This window comes from Phyllobates terribilis, unplaced genomic scaffold (assembly GCF_046119375.1).
Source record: "Phyllobates terribilis strain yellow unplaced genomic scaffold, ASM4611937v1 Scaffold_3__8_contigs__length_932513732, whole genome shotgun sequence".
Lineage (NCBI taxonomy): Eukaryota > Metazoa > Chordata > Amphibia > Anura > Dendrobatidae > Phyllobates > Phyllobates terribilis.
Window position 1 is genome coordinate 556,657,757 of NW_027362763.1, and position 23,710 is coordinate 556,681,466.

The 23,710-nt window shown below is 41.0% G+C and overlaps 1 protein-coding gene across 1 annotated transcript in view; it reads right to left on the reverse strand.

Moving 5' to 3' along the window:
• The window catches only part of PLG (plasminogen), a 200,331-nt gene that overhangs the window by 130,102 nt on the left and 46,519 nt on the right, over positions 1-23,710 (reverse strand). Inside the window, exons 3-4 of the mRNA XM_073671410.1 lie at positions 1,749-1,855; positions 319-433 (exon numbers count right to left, since the gene is read on the reverse strand). Of these exons, the coding sequence (XP_073527511.1) occupies positions 319-433; positions 1,749-1,855 (222 nt within the window). The remainder of the gene's footprint in view (positions 1-318; positions 434-1,748; positions 1,856-23,710) is intronic.

The following is a 23,710-nucleotide window of genomic DNA, read 5'->3' on the forward strand; positions in this document are numbered from 1 at the left end:
GTTTCACCAGAATTCTCGGGTAAAACACCTTAATAGGTAGCAAAATAGGTTGATCAAAAATGTTGCGACTTTGAGCATTTACACACCAGTCCTGTGGTGGGTCATTTGTCTTAAAACATATTACAGATCATTTTAAAATAAATTTAGCGGCATGTTTAATAGATTAATCTAGCAAAAAAATAATCATCTTGACCTCATGATAGCATGCAAAATAAATTTTGACATTATTTTGAATGGAAATGTGGTAAACAACAAAACAATTTACAATAAGTGTTTTAATATTTACTTATACATAAAGTTAGCATTGCTGTACTATACTTTGGTGTATGAGGAGAGGTCGCTGTCCAGTCTTGACATGTTTTCCCAGAACGCGTTTTGTATTCTGTTCCTCTGTAATTTTTTCCATCTCCACTGATGCAGTTCTCCAGGTAGACTATAAAATAAGTTACATCTCACATTGAAATACATAGTTTTAAATTACAAGTTAATTCACAGACATACTCTACATACATAAGTTGACCAACAAGAACTTGATAATAGGATATACAGTGTAAATCTGTTATTTTTTATGTTAGGTCATATAAAGCATAGAGCCAGTTTACAGCTGGGGCAACACATTTTATGGAGCCAAAATATTGTGCTATGCCGCTGTTACATCATAGTTGCAAATTTGCTGCTCCACCCTATAAATTTAATTATATGCTGTAATGTGCCGCAGTCTAAGGTGGGGCACATCAGATGTCCATTTTTCATGTATGTGTTCTATCCATGTTTTTCACAGCTAGAACTTGTGCTAATTGTATGGGGCTGTTCTTACGTCCATGTTTTTGCAAGCCAAGTATGTGCAAAAAAAATTCAATTTTTGACCCGAGTCATGGTTCAAACTTGACCAATTCAAATTAATGGGTCTGTGAAAATAAATGGAAAAGAAAATCGTTTCTTCTTTTTCCAGATGCTATGTAATGTCTCTTTTTTTGTGGATGCTGCATGGATGGAAAAAATGGACACACAGACCAAAAGTGGTTAAAAATCGAATCTAGCACACAAATGAAAAATGTTCAGTTTTTTTAGAATATAAAAATATCAATTGTAAAGAATTAAGAGATGTTTTTCAGCCTATGCCTAGTTAAAGGAAATTTCTAAACTTCACTCATACATAGCAAATGTGCTGAAAAAAACAAAGACAAAAGCACAATACACAGTTACCCTAAAGTAAATAAAATAAATAAATAAACTGCAAAAGTGCATGAAAGTAATAATAATAATAATAATAATGAAAATAATAAAGGATATTTAGTTAACATAATTTTGATCAAAATAATGTAAAAGCCATCCCGCCTCATCATGGCAACCCTTGTGGGACAGTCCTAACTCTGTATTAAAACTTTACCATTTGTCAAGTGACGTACATATGAATAAGGATGAGAGACTGAACCACTTGTAATAGCATAGACCTGGGAAGCAGAATTAATTTTCCAGTTCAGAGAAAGGGCGGCCACTCCCTTATATGCACTAATGCACATTGGACTGTCACACAATTTATTTATTTATTTTATTTACTTTAGGGTAACTGTGTATTGTGCTTTTGTCTTTGTTTTTTTCTGTTCATTTGCCATGTGTGAACATGTACTTACACTGCATGCACACTAATTTACTTTTTCAGTTCAGAATTTCCATTTTTGTTTTTTTGTTTCTTCATAGCAAGTGTGCTGAAGTTTTTATATCATTTTAGTATACTAAGTACTTACTTTTTTTTTCATACAAAGCTATATTGTTTCGTCTGTTCACAACTGCCGATTTCTGGTTGTCCATAAGTGTAACACAAAATTGAATTTTTTTGCTATACAGAAATGACCTGCAAGAAATATTAGATTTTTATTTAACTAAAACTACACAAAAGGAAAAGAGAAGGAATATGAATAGGTTGACTAAAGAGTGTCTGTCAGCCCAAACTGACTGTATAAACTAAGCACATAGCCTTGTAGGGGACATATCCTGAACAAAAGCTCCCCCTTAGTGGTCTAGCTGCTATCACAGTTCTGAAGAAACAGAAATTTAATCAAGTATGCTTATTAGGATGCCACTGCCCACTCGTTTTTTTTTTAAGCAGGGATTTTTTGTTTGTTTTTTATAGGGCTTTATCTGTTTTTTTTGCAAGTTGTAGTAAAGATTTAATAATTTCTGAGACAATTTGAACCGCTGTTTATACTTCCTTATTTGTATGTGGTGGTAATGGTCTGATATGTTATACTACTTGGTACCTCCATAGTTTATAAATATTGATTCAAACTAAAATGGGTCTATGTATCCTATTTTTTGTATTAATTGTTACCTCTCTATTACTAACCTATAGGCTTGATGTCAGCTGACATTACAGAGCTGACGATAAACCTATAAACTATTATCCCTCTTGCTAATGCACCAAGGCAAGCGGAAAGAACCAAGGCTAAGCGCCAAAATTGGCGCATCTAATGAATACGCCATTTCTGGGATGGCTGAGGGCTGGTGTTATTAGGCTGGGAGACCAATATATATGGCCCTTTACCAGCCTATTAATATCAGCCTACACCTGTCTGCTTTGCCTTACCTTGTTATTAAAAATAGGGGGGGCCCCATGTCAATTTTTTGAGGGTCCACCCGAATTTTTATAACCAGCTAAGGGAAATCAGACAGCTGTGGGCTGATATTAATATAGCGAATTACTTCATCGCACACTCAATTGAATGCAAAGTTCATTTATTATGGACAAAGTGAGACAGAATAAAACAATCAAACCGAGTTTCAGGGAGACAGAAGACGTTTCGGCCTCGCATATGGCCTTAATCATTACGTCACTATAGTTATGCGGTTCAAGGGCGTGCTAGAGCTTAGTAAATGGATCAAGGAAAAGGAATTTCCAGGAGCACGGCTTAAGTTCCCAGTAGATATGGGGTCACAGGGATCTTGTGATGGATACCTGACTCGCTCCTGCATCAGGTATGGTCCCCTTATGGCGTTCCCTGGAGAGGTGGGTCAGGCAGTGGTGGTCTAGTGGTATAGAGCGGCACTCCCGCACCTTGCTTTAGCCGTCAGGCTGGGCAGCTCCATGGATATTGGCCTTTTCCCAGTGTAAAAATACCAGCCCCCAGCTGTCTGTTTTCCCTCAGTTGATTTTAAAAAGGAAGGGGACCGCATGTCGTCTTTTTCTTTTTAATGATTTATTTTAACTGTCTGGTCAATCACAGCCATGCCATTACTTGACATGGCTGTGATGAAGCTGGAAGTGCCCACAGACCTAAAGCTTGTTGATTGGCTTTCAATAAGCTTTATTACACTTCCGGACCCAAACAGGAAACCGGATATACATTAAGAAGTCCGCGCTCGGAGTCCTGTACCGTACACTACAAGTCTGGTACGAAACCCAAACTTCCCAGTTCGGGTTCACTCATACCCACTGACAGTTTATTCAGTACCATTTCAGATTTTTTATCAGAGAACAAACATGATTAATGATTCACCATAATTGGGTATTACTGGAAAAGCAGCAAAACAACATCAAAGGTAATTATTATACAGGGCAACATGCTTCATTAATAATATAGCAGAAGGAGAGAAGGAAAGAACAATTGGCTTAAATCCATAAAAATCTTAACAATAAGCACTACAAAAAGTTTGTCTAAACAGGGCAGCCCTGGCATCTTATCTCCTGATACTTGTATCATATGTATGCTACATGCCATACAGTAACAAAGAGAATGACGGCACTTCCACTACAAAAACTAGGTGTGAACAGGTGCTTACTAAGAGCAGCTACCTCCATATATAATGAACAAATAAAGTAGCACACTGTAACACTGAGTATATAGATGTGAAATATGAAATATGAATAGCATAACTGCTGTAAAAAATAGAAATAAATGAAAAAATTTTTTTTGAAAATTTTTTTTAGCGCATGAAATATGAAGTATGGAAAATGAATAGCATTACTGCTGTAAATAAATGAGAAATCTTAGCGCATAAATTGGCCAATTCATGTGTACCTGACAGCCGCGGTAAGGTGTTTCTCGATGTCAGGACCTACCAATGTGAATACCTCTCTAAGAGACCTCCGTCTGCTTATGTGTGGGAAAGACAGATCCTGATGCATTTAAAACCACCTGCGGCATGGGGGTGGGGGTGGAGTGCTCAGTCAACGCTAAATCTAGTAACAAAGAGAATGACGGCACTTCCACTACAAAAACTAGGTGTGAACAGGTGCTTACTAAGAGCAGCTACCTCCATATATAATGAACAAATAAAGTAGCACACTGTAACACTGAGTATATAGATGTGAAATATGAAATATGAATAGCATAACTGCTGTAAAAAATAGAAATAAATGAAAAATTTTTTTTTTTTGAAAATTTTTTTTTAGCGCATGAAATATGAAGTATGGAAAATGATACTAGATTTAGCGTTGACTGAGCACTCCACCCCCACCCCCATGCCGCAGGTGGTTTTAAATGCATCAGGATCTGTCTTTCCCACACATAAGCAGACGGAGGTCTCTTAGAGAGGTATTCACATTGGTATTCACATTGGTAGGTCCTGACATCGAGAAACGCCTTACCGCGGCTGTCAGGTACACATGAATTGGCTAATTTATGCGCTAAGATTTCTCATTTATTTACAGCAGTAATGCTATTCATTTTCCATACTTCATATTTCATGCGCTAAAAAAAAATTAAAAAAAAAAAAAATTTTTCATTTATTTCTATTTTTTACAGCAGTTATGCTATTCATATTTCATATCTATATACTCAGTGTTACAGTGTGCTACTTTATTTGTTCATTATATATGGAGGTAGCTGCTCTTAGTAAGCACCTGTTCACACCTAGTTTTTGTAGTGGAAGTGCCGTCATTCTCTTTGTTACTAGATTTAGCGTTGACTGAGCACTCCACCCCCACCCCCATGCCGCAGGTGGTTTTAAATGCATCAGGATCTGTCTTTCCCACACATAAGCAGACGGAGGTCTCTTAGAGAGGTATTCACATTGGTAGGTCCTGACATCGAGAAACGCCTTACCGCGGCTGTCAGGTACACATGAATTGGCCAATTTATGCGCTAAGATTTCTCATTTATTTACAGCAGTAATGCTATTCATTTTCCATACTTCATATTTCATGCGCTAAAAAAAATTTTCAAAAAAAAAATTTTCATTTATTTCTATTTTTTACAGCAGTTATGCTATTCATATTTCATATTTCACATCTATATACTCAGTGTTACAGTGTGCTACTTTATTTGTTCATTATACACGCCATACAGTGGCATGTGAAAGTATTCACTCCCCTTGGCATTTTTCGTGTTTTGCTACCGCACAACCTGGAATTGCACTGTTTTTTTTGAGGGTTTGCATCAGTTAATTTAAATAACATGTCTAGAACTGTGAACATTTGTTTTTCATTTTATTGTGAAGCAAAAAACAAATCGGACAAAATAACTGAAAACTTCAGTGTGCATCAATAACCTCCCTAAAGTCAGTACTTTGTAGAGCCTCCTTTTGCAGTAATTACAGCTGCAATTCATTTCGGATGCGTCCCTTAATGAGCTTTCTATATCTTGCTACTGGGATTTTTGCCAATTCCTCAAGGCAAAACTGCTCCAGCTCCTAAGGCTTAGTGCCCACGATGCAGAAATGAGGCAGAAATTTTTTTGAGCATTTCTGCATCTCCTTGGCAGAAAAACGCATGGGGTTTTTACATGCGTTTTTGACGCGTATTTGATGCTTTTTTGCATGCGTATATGCCATGCGTTTTTCCAATGCATTGTCTAGGCAAATACGTATGCAGAAACGCACAAGAATTGGTTATGTCCGTATTTTTTCTGCAAGTAAAATCTGCGCAGAAAAAATCCTGACCAGGAACACAGAACTAGCAGAATGTCATAGGAAGTCATGGGATAAGGTATGCAATGCGTTTCTGGAGCGTTTACGCGCAGCAAATACGCACCAAAAAATGGACAAAAAGCGTATCGTGGGCCCACAGCCTTAAAATTAGATGAGTTCCTCTGGCTAACTGCAATCTTCAAGTCTGACAACAGATTCTCAATTGGACTCTCCTCCAGACCTGGGTACCATAGAAACTGTAAAAAAAAAGAATTTAAAATAAAAAATAAAGATTATACTTGCCTTCCGATGTCCTCCCGGTGTTTTGTCCGCTTCGTCCGGTCTCTTGCATTGCTCGCTCTGTTGTGAAGGACCTGCCATGACGTCATTGAGTCATGTGACCTGACACATGACTGAATGACTTCACCGCAGGTCCTTCACACCACAGCGAGCAGTGCAAGAGACCGGACACGGTGGAGATAACACTGGGAGGACACCGGAAGGTGAGTATAATCTTTTTTTTTTATTATCGTTTACCATTCTTAGGCTGTGTGCACACGATGCGTTTTTAATGCATTTCCGCAGCTGCGGAAACGCATTAAAAACGCATGGTAGAAGGGAAGCAATAGTCCCCAATGATAATCCGCATGAGCTGTGCCCATGCTGCGGATTTTTCCGCAGCGTTTATGCTGCGCTCAAAAATCCGCAGCATGTCCATTAATTTTGCGGAAACGCGGCGTTTTTGCCGCCATTGACATGCATTAGACCGCATGGAATACGCATCACTGTATATGTAGATGCGTAATCCACGTGTTCTAATGTGCGGATGGTACCCAGGTGTAGATGAGAGGAGAGTCTCATCCACACCCAGGTACCATTAAAAAATCTGTAAAAAAAAGAATAAAATAAAAAATAAATGTATACTTACCTTCTGTCGGCCCGCGCACCGCTCCTGCTTGGTTCCCGGCACTTTGCAGTGAGTTGAAGGACCTGCGCTGACGTCAGAGTCATGTGACGCTGACGTCGGCAGGTCTTTCAATTCAATGTTGCCGGCGAGGGAGAACGGAGTGAGCGGGACACCGGGGGCCATCGGAGGGTAAGTATACATTATTTTTTATTTTTACCACTCTCTCGGGTCACACTATATAAATCCATGCTGTTTGCATGGATTTATATAGTGTGACCTAGTTGTCACAAGCACTTTCCAAGTGATGCTATAATCGCTTGGAAAGCGCTTGTCAATCCGCTTGCGGAAATGTCAGTGATAACGCTCCATTTCCGCATGTCCCTGGCAGGAAAACGCATGTACAATCCGCATGCGTTTTTTCCTGCCAGGTAGATGCAGAAACGCTCAGGAAAAATTCCTGAGCATTTCTGCATCGTGTGCACATAGCCTTATTCTTTTTTTTTTAACTAACTTGGTCACACTACTATAAATCCATGCCAGTTGCATGGATGTATATAGTGTGAACAAGTTGTCAAGCACTTTTCCAAGTGATGCTAAAATCGCTTGGAAAGCGCTTGCTAACCAGCATGCAGAAATGCATGCAGAAATGCTTGACAAACGCTTCTACCTGTCGGGAAAAACGCATGTAAAATCCGCATGCGTTTTTCCTGCCAGGGAGAAGCGGAAAAAATATACAGCATTTCTGCATCGTGGGCACATAGCCTCAGGGTAAACGTGCGTTTTCCAAGCTCTAACAGATTTACACCCTCTGCAAAGTGCTTCCCTCCTTCCGTACCTGGACACATGAGGTAACAAAATGTTCAGGAGGTATTCCTGAGTCTTTTGGTAGTGGTCTGAAAGCTGTCTCTCTTCTGTAAGTTGAATATCCGTCGCTTTTCAAGATGAAGCACTGGAGCTCTGGCTTCAATCATACAATCAGAGGAAAAGTATAATAGAAACACGTCACCACTTCTGCATTTATCGCCCACCCCGGGTCTTGGATTACAAATACTGAGGTAAAATACTGAACGTGTGACCATGATCTTATACTGAAAGTATAAATGCAGCTAATGAAAAACAACTTTATGAGAACAACTGCACCAACAAAAGTAAGTGATGCAACGCTGGAATCAGGTTCTCTGTCACTGTTTTATACTGCCTTTAGATGAACCTGTAGACAGAGAATTGCACTTATCACCTATCCAAAGAATATAGATATGTATGATCACTAGGATTCCTGAGCCCAACACTAATCATTAGAACAGGAGTCCTGAGCCCCTCTTTCTTCATACATATATAGCGCTGAGCAGAAAGGAGTACACCCCTTTTGAAAAGTAAGATTCAATCAATATCTCACTGATCACAAAAACAATTTCCAAAATTTTTACAAGCCTGAGTTTCATAGAACATTTTTCTTTACCCATAATATGAAAGTAAGGTTAATGATATATATTTATAACTTTCATTACAAAATCTTTAGTTTCACTCAAATTAGTTGATGCAAAAATGAATACACCCCACATTAATAACCTCGCAACTTTTAAACAATAGAAAAAGGGACAAATTATGCGGCGCACAAAGACAAATTTTGGCCATGTCCCCGGCCACACCCCAACCGATACCCATTTACCATTTTTTCTCCCCTGACAGGAGGAGATGTCAAAGGGGTGGTGGTAGTGAGAGAAATTCAGAATGTCAGTGGCTATCTGCTATATCCGAGATGGTTAGGAACTAGAGATGAGAGGATCTGATTCACGGGTGTCTGGTCCAGCGTCCAGGTCAGTGGTACTGGGAGGCTGGACAGGAGGCTGCAAATCTCTTACTTCCTGGCATCCCCTGTGAACCAGGTCTGGCGCGACATCATCTGTGCCTCAGGCTCATCTCTAGTTGGGACCTATGGGTTTATTTTTTGTTTTTTGGTGATGTCAAGGTGTCAATCAGATCTTTTCATGACCAAACAAAGTAAAGAAACAGACACAGTATAAACACTTTATTTGAAATACAACAGACCCATTCTTAATCATTTAATTGAACCAATATACTCACCCCAGCTCTTATGGTAATCCAAGGGCTTAAGCAATGTCCCATCAACTTTATTTAGCTCCAAATATCATTCATTGATGCTTAAAAACGCTTCAAAAAACGCATGTAAAAACGAATGTAAATCCGCATGCATTTTTTTCTGCCAGGGAGAGGCAAAAATGCTCAGGAAATTTCTGCTTCAAATCTGCATCGTGGGCACATACCCTAAACAAGGTTTAGAGCTTGTCAGAGAGCTTGCTTTATGAATTGAATACTAAAACTTCATCTTTCACTTTCTGTTCCTTCATTGAATATTTAGCTATACTACTTATAGCAAGTGTGCTTCAACAGCAGATAATCAATATTTTTCATAGAATTCTCCAGGTCACATTTCCAATCCGTCGTAAGTACCTTGCAAAGCACTAGCGCAGTATACAAGCAAATTTAAAAGCAAGTATTTACAAATCCCTAATTAAGTCTTCAGAGGGGACTGCTATATCAGATTACAGTTACCAGTAAATATGGAGAAAAACCAACCTAACACCAAGGCTGGGATACCCTCCTCCAGCAAACTCCCAATGCCGGGTACCAAGGCAAGACAGCAAAGAAAAAATATTCTAATGCAACAACTAATAATCCAGAGGATTTTACCAAAGGTACAAGTCTTACTAAATCTAAACCCTTAAGTTTAAAAGACAACAAGAAGACAGAAGATAAAAACCCAAAAAGTCTTACTTCTTATAGCTCCATAGTTAAAGAAGGTACCTTTGATAAAGAGTTCAAATGTGGATCCAATACGAAACCCTCTCTGAACATATCACTCGCAAAAAATACCAGCTCATCTATTCAGCTCAGATTCTTTCCTCAAGAAAGAGAATAGTTATCACCTGAGGATATGGATACTTCCATCAAAACAAAATGCAAAAAAACTGGCACATGGGGCTTCAGAGATACAACTCCTCTTCCTGACTCGGAAGATGATCAAGACACTGATGTCCCTTCTCTGATTAAAAGCCCATATAAGAACAAACCAAGATTAGAACAAGATGCTTCTAAGGGCCCAAATATCGATGTCAGACCCAAGATATTTACCAGGATAGACGACTTTCAAACATTTGAAAGAAATGCCTCTGAGAATTTTATGAGAGCTCTTGCCAAAACACTGAATGACAACATGGAACTGGGATTTGAAAGACAGGCCCGGCTGTTTGAATCTAGCCTAAAAATAATTAAACCAGAAAATAGAAGTAAATGATAAAAAAATTTACTTGGTGGGAAAAAATGACTGAAGTACTTACAAAAGAAAACCAAGAAATGAAGACAGAAATTCTTTACGTTACCTCTGTACAAAATTAGCCAATCTGGAAGATCGAAGTAGGAGGAATGACATCAAATTGTGGGGGGTCCCCGAAAATATCATTCAAAATAAATTAGAGGACTACGCAATAAATTTACTCAAGACCACTATCCCCTCTCTAACAGAACTAGAGATGACAATTGAAAGGATACACCGTCTTCCCCATCCTACCTCATTCTCAGCAGATGTCCCAAAAGACACTATCCTCCATCTGCATTTCTACAATACTAAAGAAAAATGAATACATTTTCTAAAAAAGAATAAGCAGCTACCAGATCCCTATAATCAGATTAAAATATTTCCAGACTTATCAAAAGATAAATAATACCCTATGCCAAATGGGTATTACATACAAATGGGGATTTCCAACTAAACTGTTGCTCGCATACAATGGTAAGACTATTCCTGTCCTCAGTCCTCAGGAAGAACTCAACTTTATTTCTTCTATACAAAATGAACAGATCAGGACACTAAATGTAAAAAAATAACCTGGAACTTTCATTAAAGCTCCCTTTTGAATGAAGAACTGACCTGTGGATTACAATACTTCACAAATCTGGAAGTGACTTTATAAGATCTGGTTCATCATAGTACTGGTCCATCATTGGAAACCTTTTGAATGGATACAAGACTATTTATTTCCCCTTATTTAGTACATAACTCTTCTTACTCTATAACAAGATGGCCTACTGGATCTTTTCACAAACTTTTCCTCAAAAGGAAGCAAACCCACCAGGAGAAGTGGGCTCCTTCAGGAGAACTTTGTTGGATAAGTATATTATTAGTACCTAAGTTAAGATTACTGCTTATGAAACTTTGTAACTAATTTACCAGTGATTCTATTGTTTCTATTTCCGTAGTTTTATTTTCACATTTGTTTATCTTGGTTTACTTAAACACTAATCTTTACATATTTCAAGGTAACATCTACTGAGTTATATACAGGTTTTACTAAAAAACTAAACAGCTACCTTTAAATATGGACACCAAGATTCTCTCCTTTAACATTAGGGGTATAAAAAGCCCTAAAAAAAGTGTTTTTACTTGCAATAGTAATGCAAACATAATATGTAGTGATGAGCAAGCACTAAAACGCTTGGGTATTTGTTGCTCGGGTCAAGCAAATTGGAATGCTCGAGAGCTTGGTCCAAGTAACGAGCCCAATGTAAAACTATGGGAAACTCAAGCATTTTTCTGGCAGCCCCCCATCCCGGTCTGCAGAGGGCCTAAAAATTGCCCAAATCGATGGGAACAGGGCTCAAATGACTTGGGAACAGCCTGGGGAAGACACCTGGAAGCATTTCTGACTCCCAGGTCACTGCTGTCAACAATGTTGTCAGAGGTATTATGCCACTTTTACGGACTCACAATAAAACATACAAAAATGAAATCAAAATGTATTTTCCTGGGAAATATGTTAAGGGACATCCCTTTCAGGTTAATGACTTGTATATAAGGCAAAATAAATATACAAAAACAAACATGCTCCTCCACAACTTGGGCGATTTTCACACGTAGCGCTTTTGATGCATTTTTGCACTTTTGCATTGCTTTCAACGGTGAAAAATGCATTCACCGGGAAATGTCATTTTAACATTCTCAGTAAAAAAATGTTCCCATTATAAAGGAGTGGGTCTCCTATAGTGATAATGCCCATGCAGTGACTGCAAGGGCTGCCACAATTTGGGAAAAACCCCCATCATAATTTAAAGACACATAGAGCTGGGCCACAGTAAAAAGTACGACATGTTCCCATTAGAAAGGAGAGGGTCTGCTATACAGTTACAGGGTATGCAGCGAGTCCAACGGCTTCCAAAATTTAGGAAAAACCCCACTAACAATTTAAAGACATATAGAGCTGGTCTACAGTAACGAGTACGACATGTTCCCATTAAAAAGTAGTGGGTCTCCAATACTGTTTTCCTATGTAGTGAAGCAACAGCTTCCGAAAATTTGGAGGAACTCCAATGTCCCTTGCAAGAGACGTAGAGGTCAGAGGGCCTCCTGAAAACAATGTTCCCATTATTAGGAAGTAGGTCTCCCATACTGTTTGCCTATACAGTGAATGCAATGGCTGCAAAAATTTGGAGGAACTCCAATGTCCCTTGCAAGAGACGTAGATATGGTGATAAGGTAGATATGGTGGTGATATGGTGGAGGATGAGGATGAGGAGAAGGAGGAGGACAAGAGCAAATAGACAAAATCAGGAAGCGTATACCCATGTCTGGGTGTGAAGACAGAGGTGCATGGTAATAGAGTTAGACCTCCCAAAAAAAGACACTGTATTTGAGTTGGTAATACTGCTATCATTCGGTGGTGTTGAGAAGTCTGGCACAATCCAGCCCTTGTTCATTTTTATACAAGTCAGCCTGTCAGCATTTTTAGTTGACAGGCGTATGCGCCTATTGGTTATAATTCCACCGGCGGCATTTAAAACCCGCTCTGACAAAACGCTAGCGGCAGGGCAGGCCAGGACCTCCAAGACGTAGAGAGCCAGTTTATGCCATGTGTCCAGCTTGGATACCCAATAATTATAAGGCACAGAGGAATCACGGAGGACGTTGGTACGGTCGGCAAGGTACTCCCTCAGCATCTTCTGAAACTTTTCCCTCCTTGTGAGACTACCCCTCGCCTCAGGGGCTGTGTGATGGGAGGGTCTGAGAAAACTGTCCCAGAACTTTGACAGTGTTCCCAAGCTTCTGCTGGATTGGAGTTGTGTCTCTGTCGCCTGTACTCCTTGGTTGTCCAACGAACTGTGACCTCTGCAGCCAGTGTTTTCAGATGGGAATTTTTAAAATAATTCCGCAACAAGGGCTTTCTTGTACTGCATTATTTTATTAGGCCTGTCCTGCGTGGGAATAAGAGAAAGTCCTTCTTGTATCAGGGGGTCTAGAAGCGTCACCAACCAATAATGACTGTCACCCAAAATTTGAACAATGCGAGGGTCACGGGAAAGGCAGCATAACAAACTCAGCCATGTGTGCCAGACTGCTAACAGGCAAGATGTTTGTGTCCTAACCAAGAGGATGACTGACCATTCTCTCCTCTGCATCCTCCTCCTCCTCCTCCCTGTCCTCAGCCCATCCATGCTGAACAGACGGTATGATAGTTGTGCAGGTAGTACCGTCTACAGCACAGGAAACTAGCTCCTGTTCTTCCTCCTCCTCTTGCTCATTGTCACCCAATCCACTTTGGGATGAGATGAGGCTGGACTGTGTGTAATCACCCTGTATGGTTCCATGCTCCATCTCATTATGCTCCGCCTGCAATGCATCCTCTTTAATTGTGAGCAGAGAGCATTTCAGAAGACAGAGAAGCGGGATAGTGACGCTAATTATGGCGTCTTCGCCGCTCACCATCTTAGTGGAGTCCTCAAAATATTGGAGGATGGTACAGATATCTGCCATCCATGTCCATTCCTGAGGTTTTATGTGTGGAGTCTGACCTGAATATTGACAGCCTTGTTAATGCTGGTAGTCAACATCTGCCTGTTAGAACCCTCCTGATTGTTTTTTCTATCTTGTGTTTTGCAGTCACGTGACTATCTGCCTTTATATTCCAGCTCCGCCCATGTGGCTGTGCTGGACTTCAGTGTTTGACTGTTTCTCTAGCCAGGTGCTTCTGTGCCTTTCTCTGTCAAGTTCGCTTGGACCTCTGGGACCTCTAGTACATTTTTGTCAGTTTGTCTTTTTGTGTTCTGCAACAACTTCTCTGTTTAGGAGGTGTCCCATTTTTGTCCCAGTCCTTAGTTCTTTTAGGGACCCCTTCCTTAATTCTATAGGTCTTCGTTCAGACTAGCCGAGGACTAAGGCGGGTCTGTTCACTATAAACAGGCAGCCCACTACATTGTAGGGATTAAGCTTAGTCTTACTGTAGGGACAGCTTTCCCCTATATTTCCTTAGTACATGTTGCAGATCATAACAGTAAGTCCAGCCCAAAAAACTAAAGGGAAAGAAATTCGGGGATCAGTATGGTTTCCATCCAGGATTTGGCTCAACGCCTGCACAGATTGTCTCTGGAGGTGGCCAATCTTCAGCAACACGTGAGTAGCTGTTCTGGAGTGCATTTTGTCGAACCCAAGGTAGGACTGCCTGATGTTTTTTATGGTAAACAGCAATATTTTTTTTCCTTTAAAAATGCTTGTTTGTTATATTTTCGTTTGACACCAAGGTCCTCTGGGAATGAATCACAGCGCATTGGTTTTATTATGTCACTTTTGCCCAATGAACCACAGGGGTGGGCCTTTTCTCTCCAGCCTAATGATCCGTGTTTAAGGTCTGTGGAAGAATTTTTTCTGCTATGGGGCTATTATATGACGATCCTGATCGAATCTCATCTGCTGAATCAGAACTGAGACGTTTGAATCAGGGGTCAGATGATGTTGAAAATTATTGCACACACTTCAGGAGATGGGCTTCAGAAGTTAAGTGGAATGATCCTGTACTGAGATGTTTATTTCTTGCTGGTCTGAGTGAAAGGATTAAGGATTTGCTAATTATATTCCCCGCACCTGAGACTCTGCAGGATGCTATGCAGTTAGCTGTTCGTATAGACAGGAGACTGAGGTGCAGGCTCAATGAGGTAAAGACTCCTGTAATGTCAGTTCCTAGTCCCCAGAAAATCTGCTCTGATGGCAGAGAACCGATGGAGGTTGGGGCGATGTCACTCCGCTCTCAGGAAAGAGACCGGAGGTTCACCGAGGGATTGTGTCTTTATTGTAGTAAAGCTGACCATTTGATTAAGTATTGTGAGCGTCGTTTAAGTAAAAAAAAAAAAAAGTTCAGTTACGCCCGTATAGCTTGTTTACGCTCTGCAGGAGTATTTCTTTCTGGGAGTACTACTCTGCAGGGAGATTTGATTCAATTTCAGGTATTTGTGGATTGTGGTTCAACACTTAATGTGATTGATAAAGGGTTTTTGGAAAACCTTAAATTGAAATCCAAACCTTTGTCATCTCCTATTTCTGTGATTGCAATTGATAACACTGCTTTGAAATCTATTACTCACAAGACTGCTGCATTTCCCCTCACTATCAATGGAGTTCACCAAGAAATTTTGGACTTGGTTGTTTTAGATAATTTACCCTCTGCAGTAGTTCTAGGATTGCCTTGGTTAAAACTTCACAATCCTTTATTGGACTGGTCTACTAATGTGATTAAGTCTTGGAGTCCGAAGTCTATGATAAATATTGTAATAGTCGCATTGCGGCTGTGGAAAAAGGGGAATTACCTGTACCTATTCAAGATTTTTGGAGGGTTTTTTCGGAGGAGGAGTCGTAAGTTTTACTTCCTCATAGGGATTATGATTGCGCCATTGAGTTTGTTCCAGGAGCTACTCTTCCCAAGAGTCGCTTGTTTAATCTGACTATCCCTGAAAGAAAGGCCTTGGAGGAGTACATAGAGACTAGCCTGGTTGCTGGTCACATTAGACCTTCTAAGTCGCCTGTGGCAGTTGGATTTTTCTTTGTTAAAAAAAAGGACGGCGGTTTACGTCCATGTCTGGATTTTCGTGAAATTAATAAGATTACCGTACGCAATTCCTACCCATTGCCGTTAATTCCTGACTTGTTTAACCAGTTGGTGGGGACCAAGTGGTTCTCTAAAATTGATCTCCGGGGGGCATACAATTTGTTACGAGTGAAGGAGGGTGATGAATGGAAAACTGCTTTCAACACTCCGGTAGGTCATTTTGAGAATCTGGTGATGCCTTTTGGTCTTACCAATGCACCTGCATTTTTTCAGAACCTTATTAATGACATCCTGAGACCTTTAATTGGTAAGAATGTGGTTGTGTATTTGGATGACATTTTGATTTACTCACCAGATCTAGAGTCCCATTGGCAGAGTGTACGTGAAGTTTTGCAGTTATTGAGTGACAATTCGCTCTTTGCTAAGCTGGAGAAATGTGAGTTCGCTGTGCAGAAAATTAGTTTTTTGGGCTACATTGTCTCAATTGAGGGCTTTGAGATGGACCCTGTGAAGGTTCAGGCTGTGCAGGAATGGCCTAGGCCTATTGGTTTGAAATCTATACAGAGTTTTTTGGGTTTTGCCAATTATTACAGGAAATTCATTAAGAATTTTTCTGTAATTGTTAAACCTCTAACCGATCTCACCAGGAAAGGTGCGAATACGGCCCAGTGGACTACTGAGGCCATTGAAGCGTTTGAGTATCTCAAAGAGAGGTTCAGTTATGCCCCTATCCTTATGCAGCCTGATGAGACCAAGCCTTTTTTGGTCGAGGTCGATGCTTCAGCGGTGGGGGTCAGAGCAGTTTTGTCTCAGGAGAACAAGGGTGGAGTACATCCTTGTGCCTTCTTTTCGAAAAAAAATTCGGAAACTGAACTGAATTATGATGTTGGAAATCGGCAGCTGCTGGCTATTAAACTTGCGTTTGAACATTGGCATCATTTTTTGGAAGGCGCTAGATTTCCTATTCAGGTTTTCACGGATCATAAGAATTTGATCTATCTGGATGCTGCCAAGCGCTTGAATGCCCGTCAAGCTAGGTGGGCACTTTATTTTCCTCTGTTTCATTTTTCTGTTACCTATATCCCTGGTACTAAGAATGTTAAAGCCGATGCTTTATCTCACAGCTTCTCTCCTACCGTCGGTGCCGAGGAGGAGGAGTGCATTTTACAGACAGGAGTTGTGGTGGCGGCATTGGACTCCGTTTTGGAGAATGGGATTCTGAAAGTTCAAGATGATGCTCCATCTAACACTCCCAATGGGAGGTTGTTCGTGTCTAGAGCCTTTAGGAGAGATTTGTTTGTGGAGTGTCATGAGTCTCGGTTGGCAGGTCATCCAGGAATTTCGTAGACTAAGAGACTTATCAGTCTCCGTTTTTGGTGGCCTGGATGGCAGAAGGAAGTCATCAAGTGGGTGCGTCAGTGTACTGTGTGTGCTAGGTCAAAGGCTTCACATACTCCTGCTGCGGGGTTGCATTGTCCTCTGGAGGTTCCTAGTGCACCTTGGACGCATCTCACAATGGATTTTATTACTGATCTTCCTGTGTCTGAGGGTTTTACTGTCATCTGGGTGGTCATGGACCGTTTTAGTAAGATGTGTCATTTGGTTCCATTCATTAAGTTGCCCTGCGTCAAGACACTCGCTAAGGCGTTTGTTAAGGAGATTGTCAAGCTCCATGGCATTCCCACGGATATTGTTTCTGATAGAGGACCTCAGTTTGTGGCTCGCTTTTGGCGTGCTTTTTGTGACAGGTTGGGAGTCCATTTGTCATTTTCGTCTGGTTATCATCCTGAGTCTAATGGACAGACTGAAAGAAAGAACAAGGATGTTGAACAGTTTTTGCGTTGTTTTGTGGCGGACAATCAAGAGGTGTGGTCTGAGTTTCTGCCTCTCGCAGAATTTGCTCTTAACAATCATACATCCTCCTCTGCTGGGTGTTCTCCTTTTTTTGTTGTACTGGAAGACATCAGTCTTTTGGTTCGTTCTCCAAATTGGGGTCGGCGGTGCCGGAGGAGGAGAATTTTTCCGGTGATTTGGAGAGAGTTTGGACTAATGTACATTGCAACCTTCAAGAGGCTAACAAGAAGTCAAAGAAGTATTTTGACAAGAAACGTAAGGAGGTTTTGTTTACTGTGGGTGACATGGTTTGGTTGTTCTCGAAGAACCTGCGGTTGAGGATTCCCTCTAGAAACCTGGGTCCTAAGTTTGTGGGTCCATTTAAAGTGCTCTAGGTTGTTAACCCATCTGCTGTTAGGTCGGATGTCCCTACTTCCTGGAAGATTAATCCTGTGTTTCATGTTTCCTTGTTGAAAAAGGCTGATGTATCTGATAGGGACGCCACTGTCACAGTTACTCCTGTTGTGGAAGACTGCGAATATGAAGTTTCTCGTATCTTGAATTCTAGATGGCATAGAGGGAGATTACAGTATCTTGTCTCCTGGAAGGGTTTCGGTCTCGAAGATAACTCCTGGCTAAGGACAGATGATGTCTCTGCTCCTAGGCTTGTTAAAGATTTCCACAGGAGGTTTCCGGATAGGCCTGGGCCTGGAGGATCTGGAGGATCCTCATAAAAGAGGGGGTACTGTTAGAACCCTCCTGTTTGTTTTTTCCATCTTGTGTTTTGCGGCCACGTGACTATCTGCCTTTATATTCCAGCTCTGCCCTTGTGGCTGTGCTTGACTTCAGTGTTTGACTGTTTGTCTAGCCAGGTGCTTCTGTGCCTTTCTCTGTCAAGTTCGCTTGATCCTCTGGGACCTCTAGTACATTTTTGTCAGTTTGTCTTTTTGTGTTCTGCAACAACTTCTCTGTTTAGGAGGTGTCCCATTTTTGTCCCAGTCCTTAGTTCTTTTAGGGACCCCTTCCTTAATTCTATAGGTCTTCATTCAGACTAGCCGAGGACTAAGGCGGGTCTGTTCACTAGGAACAGGCAGCCTGCTACATCGTAGGGATTCAGCTTAGTCTTAATGTAGGGACAGCTTTCCCCTATCTTTCCTTAGTACATGTTGCAGATCATAACACTGCCCCCTTCTGCTCACAAATCCTTCCCAACATCTGCAATGTAAAGTTCCAATGCATGGGGACATTTCAGATCAGTCGGTGAGCTGGAAGCTGCAAATGCTGCTGAAGCACAGCAAGGGCGGCGGAAGCTGTAGCTGACTTTCTAAAATGGGCACACATGCGGTATACTTTGACAAGAAGATTCGGCAGATCCAGGTAGGTTTTGAGAAACCGCTGAACCACTAGGTTAAGCACATGGGCCAGGCATGCTACATGTGTGAGCTCACCTCGCCTCAGAGTCGCCATCGTGTTCTGGCCATTGTCACATATGACCATGCCTGACTGTAGGGTCAGCAGTGTCAGCCACAGATCTGCCTGCTCTTTCAGAGCTGTCCACAACTCTTCAGCGTTGTGCGGTTTGTCACCTAAGCATATTAGCTTCAGCACAGCCTGTTGCCGCTTGGCCAAGGCAGTGCTGCAGTGCTTCCAGCTTGCAACTGATGTGGTCATTTCGGAGATGGAGGCTGAAGAGGAGGTGGAGGAGGAGCAGGAGCTGTAGAATGTGGGGGCAACGCTTATTGACCCAGGGCCCACAATCCTCGGCATTGGGAGGACATGTTCCTTACCAGGGCCCTACTGGGTCCCTGCTTCCACTATATTAACTCAGTGTGCCGTCAGCAAGATGTACCGTCCCTGCCCACAAGCACTTGTCCATGTGTCTGTGGTTAGGTGGACTTTCTTAGTAACTGCATTGTTGAGGGCACGACTAATGTTGTGGGAACACATGCTCGTGTAATGTGGGGAAAATAGTGGTGGCTGAGGAACGAGTACCGAGGGATGGATGCCACCATCAGGTTGCAGAAAGCTTCCGTCTCCACGAGCCTAAAAGGCAACATTTCGAGAGCAAGCATTCGCAAAACGTGTGAATTTACTAGTGTGACCTGTGGGGCGTTAGCTGCATATTTGGGGTGCATTCCAAGGACTGGGGTAGAGACAACTGAATGTTGCGCAGGGACAAGGACGTGGACATGCTTGCTGACGGTGCTAGTTGAGAGTGTGCAATGACATGTGCAAGGCGGGAGGCATCTTGGCATGTGCCATGGACAGGGAATTGGCATGCACGCACAACAGCAGAAGATGCAGTGGTGTCACCTGCAGACATTGTTTCTGGACCCTGGGGTTCGGCCCACTTAGTTGGGTGCTTTGCTGCCATGTGCCTGATCATGCTGGCGGTGGTCAGTTTTGCTACCCCTGCTGATGCTGACCTGGCAGGTGGTGCAAATGGTCTTTTTGGGGTTATCTGCAAAGTCTTTAAAAATCAACCAGACTCGGGAAGACCTAAGAGTTGTAATGGCAACTTCTGTCGTGTTGGCGTTATGGGGAACGGTTTCCAGCCTTGTGTCTGCGGCCACCACACTGCTTCTTCCTGCCTGTTGTGGTGCTACACCTCCTTCCCTCTGTGCGCTGCTGTCCTTGCTCTGTATGTCCCCCTGCCAGGTTGGGTCAGTTACTATATCATCCACCAACTCGTCTTACACTTCCACACCTTGGTCTTCCTCCTGACTTTCTGACAATTGTGTCTCATCATCATCCACCTCTCACAACAGTAATTGCACTTTCCCACCGTTGCCTTTGTGTGACCATGGCTGCTCCAATATTTGGGCATCGCTACATGCTTTCTCCTCTTGATTCGCTTGAAGCTGGCTGGGCGAGAGGCCCAAATCTACAAATGGAAAAGTCAACAGCTCTTTTGAGTCTCCAAGTGTGGGATCAGTTATCTCCGGGCACTTGGCATGGTGGGAGGAAGGAGGATCAGGGTGAAGAATATGCGGTCCAGACTGGAAGCATTATCTTCTATCCAACCAACAACCTTTTGACACTGCTCTGGGTTCAATAGTGGTGTACTGCGGTCCCCTAGTAATTGGGACAGGAAGGTCGAGCGACAAGATGTGGGTGTTTGTTCTGCCACAATTTCAGCTTGCCCATGGCCACATTCTTGGCCTTGGCCTTTGCATGCACCATCACCATCACGTCCACTTCCCCATCCCTTGCCACGTACCTTGCCCATTTTAAATGGAGGACAATATTTTCCACGTTCACGAGAAATGGCTGATTTTGGAATGCTGTTATATGTGATATGTCTGACAGAGAACCACAGTTTTAAATAACAGGCCTCTAATTTACTAATATTATTCTTCACAGAGACCTAGTGTGAATAGCTTGACCGACACACTGCAACGAAATGGAAGACAGAAATGGCTGATTTTGGAACACTGTTATATGTGATTTGTCTGACAGAGAACCACGATTTTAAATAGCAGGCCTGTAATTTACTAATATTATTCTTCACAGAGACCTAGTGTGAATAGCTTGACCGACACACTGCAGCGAAATGGAAGGCAGAAATGGCTGATTTTGGAACACTGTTATATGTGATATGTCTGACAGAGAACCACCGTTTTAAATAGCAGGCCTTTAATTTACTAATATTATTCTACACACAGACCTAGTGTGAATAGCTCGACCGACACACTGCAATGAAATGGTTGCAGGAATGTTTGATTTTGGAACACTGTTATATGTGATATGTCTGACAGAGAACCACCGTTTTAAATAGCAGGCCTGTAATTTACTAATATTATTCTACACACAGACCTAGTGTGAATAGCTTGACACACTGCAACAGAATGGAAAAGGAGGCCAATATTTTCCAGGTTCAGTTCAAATTTCTGGATTTTTAACTCTGAAATATAGAACAGATAGGGCTTTATTCTGCAGTGCTAACAAGCAAATGGAGCAGGAAAATGGTGTACTCTGGATTGCTTTTTAAGCAAATAACCAGAATTAAGATAAAAAAAAAATTTTCCCTGGCCCCTGATATGTGGGGCAATGTTTACAAATATCTATAATTACAGCAGCAGCAGACAGTACATTCAATGGACCCTCTTGCACTATATGCACTGCAGTCTGTCACATACCCTGCTTGCCTGCCTAACTCCTGCTATCACCACTGAATGTATGCAGCTGGATTAGTCCTCAAAAGGACTGTTAGTTCAGATGGATATATACAGCTCTCCCTACTCTGCCTGTTTCCGGGGTAGACTGTGATGAGCATAGCGGCGCCAGGTCGTATATAGACCTGATGACGCTGTGCTACCAACCAATCACTGTAATACCCACAACCAACATGGCTACGACATTACAGTGCGTGGCAAGCAATCCCTGCATGTTCATTGGCTCTCTAAAGAGTGCCAAACATGCAGGGCGGGGACCCGAGTTCCCGTCCGAGCAACCCGGAAATATTCGCCGAGCTTGTCGAGCACAGTGTGATGCTCGCGCAAGTACCGAGCAGTGGCGAGCATGTTCTCTCATCACTAATAATATGTCTACAGGAGACAAAACTAGCGAGAGAAAAGCACCCCAAATTCATCCATAAAAATTACCCTCAGATCTTTAACTCCTTAATTGAAAAGAAAAAAGCAGGGGTTATTACAATCATAAAAGACTCAGTATCATTTAAGCTAGAATCCGAATATTTCGATGCTGAAGGCAGATATCATATTTTGGTATGTTATATCAATAACCACCTATGCACAATAGTAAACACTTACGCTTCAAATAAAAAACAGTTCTTGGATAATCTTATAAAAAGAAATAAAAAAAGGAGATATCCTAATGTTAGGCGATTTTAATCTAGTGCCCGATGAAATTTTAGATTGAACTTCTCTCTCCCGGCCCCCCTACATAACTTTAAAGAAGTGGCTACAAAAAAACAAACTTCTAGACACCTTTAGATGTCATCTATAGAATTCACATACTATTCTGAGGTCCACAAAACATCTTCCTGGATTGACTTAATTCTGACAGATATATTTACTATTTCTAAATTTAAAAGGGTCATAAACCCGAAGACATTCTATGACCACTCATCGGTTTTAGGATTGATCTTCCTGGGCCCTCCCACTCAAGCCAGTTTACTTTGGAAATGTAATTCTTTTTTAATTCAATCCCCTACCTATAAATGCGAAATTGAAACAGAGATAAAGAACTATTTTAGGGAAAACACATATCAAATAATGTGTCCTTTCACAACTTGAAATGCGCATAAGGCGGTTTTAACAGGAATTCTTATGAAATTGTCTTCTATACACAAGAGGAAAAAAATGGAAAAAATTAATAATTTGCAGGATTAATTAAAAATTAAGGAAGAATCTCAACAAAATGTATCTTCTCCATCATCGGATATTCATTTAGAAATTTTGAAAATCAGAGAAGACATCAAATATTATTGTTCTCAGAATATGATACATTCATTAAAACAATGAAGACAAACTACTATACACTATCTAATAAACCCTCAAAATTTATGGCCAATAGACTTAAACATTATAGAACAAAAAATAGGATAAAAAAATTAAAGCACTAGATTGCAATACAAAAATCCACCCTAAAGATATAGTGGAATCCATTGTGTAATTCTACTATAATTTCGACAATTTAAAAGATGATCCACTGACTTCTCAACCAACTAAAGAGTATATTAATACATTTCTTGCCAAAGTAAATCTTCTCACTTTTCCCCATGAATGTTTAAAACAACTAAATGCTCCCATTTCTGAAATGGAAATAGGTCAATAACAGATACAATTAAAAAAAATGAAACAAAATGGATGGATGAATGGATTTATTAATGAATATTATGAAAAAAATTTTCCTCCCTTCTGGTCCCACTCTAGCTAAAATCTTCAATAAGGCTTCAGACACAGGCACCTTTCCACCTGAAATGCTACAAGCCATCATTACCCTTATACCAAAATCTAAGGGAGAAATGGAACAGCTTAACAATTATAGACCGATTTCTCTTATCAATTCAGATATAAAAATCTTTTCAAAAATGTTATCAAACAGACTAAAAAAAAATTCTCCCTTCAATAGCGACCAATGACCAATTAGGGTTTATAAAAGGAAGCCAAACATCAGATGGAACCAGAACTTTGAACATAATAAAAATGATGAATACATCAAAAATCCCATCTATACTGTTAACGATCAACGCTGAAAAAGCGTTCAACGG